Below are 6,840 nucleotides of genomic sequence, written 5' to 3'. Positions count from 1 at the left end.
TGTCAGCAGTCGAGTAAACAAGATCATCTGATTACGACTAATCAAGAAAATCCCTGCGTGTAGATTACATTTACTGGCAGTCTACAAATCTGTGACACACACACACAAGTAAAAGCACACGTAGTTCAGAAATGAAACCATGCAGAAAGTTTTCTTTACCTGTCCTCACAGGTATATATCATCATATCATCAGACAGGAAAAGGAAAATATTTCATTATAATCCTTCCATCCATCCATCCATGCAAAGATCCATATCTGTCTGCATGTCTGTCTAACCTCTTTTATACCCCAGCTGGTGAGTGTGGTGTAACCGCACAATAAATAACCGTCCGCTGTCACTCAGCCTGAACGGCCTTATTCACTCGTTAGTGTGGAATGCCTGGAATGGAAATCCATGTCAGTGTCAAAACAGGGAGAGATGACAGAGAGGGAAGGGAAGCGTGTGAAGAGGTGATGCTTATGGAAACAATAATGGAGGGGAAAGAGGAATAATAAAATGAGGCTGATTAGTACAAGACGGGACAAGTGTATGGGGGTGAAAAAAGACAAGAGAAATAAGATAAAAGAAGTAGAAGAAAGAGGGCAAAAGACTTCGGATGAATAGAAGAAGGAAAGATGTAAAAGTACTATGATGAAGGAATATAAAAACATGGATAATTAAGAAAAAAGTATCAAAGTAAATACTGGGAAAAAGTGAGCAGAAAGAATTTTAAAAAGAAAAAGATCAAACAGGTTAAACTGGTTATCTGTAAATACCATCAACCTACCAGGTGTCGCAGAGGAAAATTAGCCCGTATTTCTAAATTTGGTACATTTACGAGACAATAACAGAGAAAAAAAGATTCAAGTGATTAGTGGAGATGTGTGTGCAGGAGGTACAGCAAAGGGTGGAGAAGAGACAACTGGAAATAGGATGAAAAAGATTAGATGGGAGGGAAGATAAGAGAAAAACATGTTGTGAGAGTGGCAAAGAATAGAGGGATTTTGGGACGTAAACCATGGAAAACTGTGAAAAAGGCCAAAGCTGATGGGGGGGATTAAAAAAGGAGAGAGATAGAAACTATACCAAAAAAAAGAGGATTAGAGATGATGAATGAAGTGTTGAAAAAAGAGACAAATATAAAAACAAAAAAGGAAAAAAAGATTAAAAGATTGGGAAAGGAATAAAGCGTTGGTGGGAAGAGGGTAGGAAGCAGAGAGGAGGAGGAGGAGAATGAGGAAAAGAGAGCTGAAAATCTGCGGGAGGAGAGGCAGAGGAGGAAAAAACATGAGGAGGAGGAGGGAGGGGGACGCCTGTCCTGTTATGGCAGAGAAGAACACTCGGGGTTGCTAGATTGCATCATCGCCGGATCAGCCTTCTAAAAATAGGATGACGTCACCCCTCCCTACTCTCAGGCTCCCAACCCTCGCGCTCTCTCTCTCTCGCTCTCTAGTAGCGTTGCGTCATGTGTCCCGCCCCTTCAACCGATTTAAAAGCGCGAGGTGACGCAACGTAAAGGCCACAAGAGCAACCGTAGCCAACGAGCAGGAAGCAGACACAGGAAGAGCGGAACGCACAGACATAAGAGAAGGTCTCTTTTCTTCACGGCGCACTTCATCCGATCCGGACACTCACAGCTTTAACAGGTAGGCTGGAGATCTGTTTCCGGTGGAGGAGGACGGGGGTGTTTGAGCGTGTGTGTGAGGGGCAGAGAGGCGGTGTTGTCGCTCTTTGATCCCGGTGAGAAGCGCAGAGAGCCGGTGTCTCCGTGCGCTCCGTCCCGGGACACTGCGAAAACTTCCGCGCGTGTTTTTGCGTGAAAATATAAAATATATAAACAAGCGCATCTTTTTGGAGCAGTTTGCACTAACGATTTTTCTTTTTTAAAATTTTATTTTAGCGTATTTTGTATTTATAAAAAACTTTTGAGGTGTTTTTCTTTCAAATATGACATCATGCGACGTTTTGCTTGGATTCTGCTTGAATGCATTTTGTTACACTTTTTTGTAACTTATTTATAATCAGGTCGTTCGGATTTTTGCACTTGTTTCCTCACTTTTGACGAGACTTTTAATATTGTTGTTTCTTTTTTTCTTCTTTTCTTTTGAGTTAACTTTATAATAACAAAACCAAAACAAACATATGAATAGCCAAAATTCTCTTTTATAATTACCTGAACACATAATAACGAAACTGAAGGGAACAGAGGGTGGCGTGGGTAAAATATTTGTAGAGCTAACAAGACTTTTTAAAACTTTTTTTTAATTCTAAGAAGGTGCTGCTGTGTGCAGACTAATACAAACCATATCATTAATGACTTCGTTGCGAATGATTTATTACTGGAGAACATAAGAATATAATATAAATGTGCTTGTTTTGGTTTTGGTCTCAGAGCTGATGTAAACACCTTCTTATCTGGCTGATGGCCATAATTCAACTCTTGTCACTTCTCTGTTTAGATAACAAACATCCACACCTCCCCAATTAATGAGCCTTTTTTACAGCATGTTTTCCACAAAGGAAATATTTGCTTAGTTTTGAATGACACAGCCATTTGTCTTGTCATCACAATCTGTTTGTCCTCCTTAACAAGCCATGTTGACCTTTCAACAAACCGATCTTAGCTTTGGTTTTCCTCCTGACATCTGTGTCTTTGTTACTCAGCAAAAATTTGAAAATTCCTTTATTATTCTTGCCACATTATTTATCTTGTGACTTTCAGCGTTGGGTTCATAGTGACTTTAGCTCTGGGCTCTTTTAAATTATAATAAGTGTTTCTAACCCACCTGACGATCTTCATCTCTTGCGTTTCCAGAATGATGCTTCAGCACTCAGGTCCTTCTCTGGCTGACATCAGCTGCTCCGCCTTGGTTCCCTGCCTCTCCCCTCCAGGCACACTCACCCTGGACGACTTCACCAACTTCACACCCATCGTGAAAGAGGAGCTCCGGCTGGCAATCCAGAGCAAGCGACTGTCCAACGGGCTTAGCACCGACATGAGCTCTGATGGTGCCAGCTCCAGCTCAGATCGAGCCTCTGAGCTAACTTCATGCAGGAACGGAGTCAAGCGAGAGGTAAGGCAGAGGGGGAATTACAGCATGTAGTTATCTGTATTTTTTTATGTGTTTCTGTAATGTGTCTGTCATATATATATATATATACAGAGAGAGAGAGTATTTTTTTTCTTAATGGTTTATATTTCTCACTTTTTTTTAGTTGACATCTGAGGAGCATGAAAGAAGGAAAAGGAGGAGGGAGAGAAACAAAATCGCTGCCGCCAAGTGCCGCAACAAGAAGAAGGAAAAGACTGAATCACTCCAGAAGGTAGTTTTCCACTTTCATCAATTTGAGCATTGGTTATTCTGCACCTACTCTTAGCTTTTTGCACCCTCACAGTTAGACAATTTATAAAGCATGACATTCACAGCTTGCGGTGAGAAGTAGCTTATGTTTCTCGGGTGAATAACAGTCTTCTTCTTCCATCCTTCTCTGCAGGAGTCTGAAAAGCTCGAGAGCATCAATGCCGACTTAAAAGCTCAGATTGAGGAGCTGAAGCAGCAGAAGCAGCAGCTGGTCTACATGCTCAACCTGCACCGGCCGACGTGCATCGTCCGAGCCCAGAACCCCCAGACGCCCGAGGACGAGCGAAACCTTTTCATCCAGCACATCAAGGAGAGCACCTTACAACTCCACGACCTCACCTCCACCACCACCTCATCCGCATCCACGTCCACAGCAGCGCCTCTCGGCGGAGGACTTCTGACTCTCGATCATGTCCAGTGCCCCAGTCACTTATGATCGCCCAGAGTGTTATCTAGGGCTTGCAATTCTTCCATCTCCTGCTGCTGATGTAGGACTGACTGGTTTCGCAGGAGGTGGAGTTGCCACATACAGACTTATGACCTGAGAATGAAACGCCACTTATGACTCCTCACGCCCACCTGCCGTCCATAATGCTGCTAGAGAAAAAGAGAGTGGTGTAAAGTGACCTCAGCACCTTCCGCTCCCTGAACCCATAGCTGCTGATTGGACAGGCGTGAGAAATGATGGACAGCACTTTGACTTGCATTATGTTTCTTTTTTTTTTTAAACATTTTAAACAGTCAGGGCCAAGAACAGATGCTAAAGCACTTAAACAAAATTCAACAGCTTTTCTTGATTTATTAGTATTTTGAATAGTCGATGGTCTGATTTTTGTACCAAAGCGCGATTTCAAGGTGATCAAGGCACATTATTTAAGAGTTCACCCCGAGAGTAAGGAGATTCAGAATGACTGTGTGAGTGTGTACAGATGCAAGTCACTGACTTTAAAAAGAAGCGGTCTCTGTTTAGTGTACAGCAAAGATTACATATTTATTAAATGATTACTGTATGTTAGGATGTTGCTGTTTTAACCCTGTCTGCTTGTCCTGTATACAAAGTGAATTACTAAAAACGCTGCTACTACTAACCACTCAGGACCTAGGTATGCTATAGACGTCAGTTTTGTTATACATAATATGAGATGACTCGTCCAAAAGCATGAGTACGGGTCAGGTTCCTTGCTGTGAGTGTAGCAGACACAAAAGGGAAATGTACGTTGCAGGCAGGGTTTCTAATTCTGCACTTACTGAAAAAAGCCTAGTACAAAAGACAGTGTAATCACATGTATAGATAAGTGTTTTGTTGTGTTTTTTTTTCTTAAGAATTCAATATTTTCTGGCAATCACAATTGCCCAATGGACACTTTATTTATCACTGTGTTCTCTCTTAAAGCAAAGGGGATTTTTTTTAACCTGTTCTGTGACAATGAAGCTACATAAGTGTTATTTTACAGATGTGTTTTCTACCCAGTGTCTTGTATAACCTATCAAATGCATATTAACTATGTGCTGCTGTATGTAAACACCAATGCCTCCTTTGGTCTCAACAGAGCAAAAGCAAAAGTTATTTTTTTAAAAATGTATTTATTGAAAACATTTGGTCCGGATGTTGTGTTCATTAGATATCGTTAGCTAGGTATCAGAAGCGCTCCATCAGTTTACTCTGAAGTTATGCAAGATTTGGTGACACGTTAGAATCTAAGTGTGTCGTGAACTTCCACTATTTGAAAACCCACTGCCAAAATAGTTGTCGTTCACTTGCACACCCTTTTCCATTGTAAAAAAAAAAAAAAATAGCCCAAGGAAAGAAGCAGTTTATTGCTCAAACAGAAATTCGACGAGCACGATGATTGCTGTTTGTTGTTTATTGGCAGTAAAATAAAGCCAAACATGAGATCAGAAGCCCTTTATTCCTGAGCGACACTCTAACTTCTCATTCAGTTACCCAATCGCTAATCAAACTGAAACTCTGACGTACAAACCGCCAAGCGAAGGATGAGTACATACCAGAAGGGGTTTCCTTTGACAGGACATTATTATAATTAATTTTGTAGACTGAAGTTGTATTCCTCTGTTAGAAGGTTTATATTGTTGTATGTGTTGTGCGAGAGTCACATTGTTAAAGGGACGCAGGCGTCTTTGTGGTCATAGTACTTTTGTCACCTGTTGTCCCGATGCTAGTCATTACTAGATAGTCACTGAGCACTGAGTGCATGTATTCATATTGTGCCTATTTCTACTACTGAAGACTTTTTTTTTTCTCTATAGCTGTGTCATAGAAATAAATAAGGACGTCAGGTACAACTGCACTGCTACTATCACTGTGTAACTACTTCCATCTCTGTTTTGATTTTGATACTTTGATAATTAAAGATGTGAACTGAAAATGCGACCTGTGAGATGCCTTTTCTGGAAACGGACAGGTAGATGTGATTTGCACTGATGTGGAGAAAAAAATATTTTTTTTACATCAGGAGTTTCTGGTAGAGAGCAGAATTCATGTTTCCATCAATTACAGCAAGCCATCGAGGTCCTGAAAGAGGACAGCAGTCCCTGACACCACCATGTTTGGCTGTCGTTTAATGAAATGTTGTGTTAGTTTCATACCAGATGTAACGGGACTCATTATTGAAAACATTTGGTCCGGATGGCTTTGTCACCCTGTCCAGACTGATAGATGTTAGTGACTAGTTATCTCTTTCTAATATTATATTTTGTTTGATGATCTGAAACATGTAACTGGGACAAAAATGCAAAAAAAAAAAAATATTATTAAAATATCAGTAGTACATAACAATAATAATGGTTAGAGCTTAATAAATGTGCAGCAATGATTGTAGAACCAAAAACAAGCTCCATGAAGCTCAGTGGAAGAGGGCTAAGTAGCTGATTTCTTATGATAATCTTAAATTAAATTATAATATGATTATTGCTACAGTGAGCTCACATGATGCTGGTGGAAAAAAAAGCTGTGATAGTACGTTGATAACACTAAACAGAGCAGAAATACAGAAATATTAGTGCCTTGCTCTTCGCTGTTGGAGCTGTACAATATCTTATACCTATAGACTTTCTGCACTTATGAAAACATGTGCCATCTGATGCAACACATTGTAAAACAAATGTTTGCAATGCTTATCATCAATAATCACCACTTTCTGACAATGCAGTTGACCGGTCAGTTGCTTTGGATTGCATCAGATCCGTTTTGAAACAATGATTTTTGTTTTGTAGCCATTAACCCGCTCACGTACGTCTCATGTTCTCCATGTCTGAAAATGACAACAGCAGAACTAACAAAACTCATGCTTGATCTTTAGAAAACTAACTCTGCAGCTGTGGGCTTCTGTTTTACTTTAGGAACACAGTTACATCAGCACCGGGCCCACTCTCATTAAAATAAAGTGTGTGTTATGAGTATCAGGAAAAATAACACAGTTTCCTTGAAGGATACTCGGTTTTAAAAGCTTACATTCCCAGATGGGTACCAGGGAGCT

The 6,840-nt window shown here is 40.5% G+C and overlaps 1 protein-coding gene across 1 annotated transcript; it reads left to right on the top strand.

Annotated features, from left to right (window-relative positions):
* The first annotated feature begins 1,512 nt into the window (after positions 1-1,512).
* On the top strand, positions 1,513-5,735 carry atf3 (activating transcription factor 3). Its single transcript, XM_063495443.1, has 4 exons — positions 1,513-1,627; positions 2,797-3,055; positions 3,198-3,305; positions 3,477-5,735. The coding sequence occupies exons 2-4, from the start codon at positions 2,798-2,800 to the stop codon at positions 3,777-3,779; spliced, it is 669 nt and encodes a 222-aa protein (XP_063351513.1). The 5' UTR covers positions 1,513-1,627; position 2,797; the 3' UTR covers positions 3,780-5,735.
* The last annotated feature ends 1,105 nt before the right edge of the window (positions 5,736-6,840 follow it).

The sequence above is a fragment of the Pelmatolapia mariae genome, linkage group LG15, assembly GCF_036321145.2.
Source record: "Pelmatolapia mariae isolate MD_Pm_ZW linkage group LG15, Pm_UMD_F_2, whole genome shotgun sequence".
Lineage (NCBI taxonomy): Eukaryota > Metazoa > Chordata > Actinopteri > Cichliformes > Cichlidae > Pelmatolapia > Pelmatolapia mariae.
This window is presented reverse-complemented; position numbering and strand designations above follow the sequence as displayed.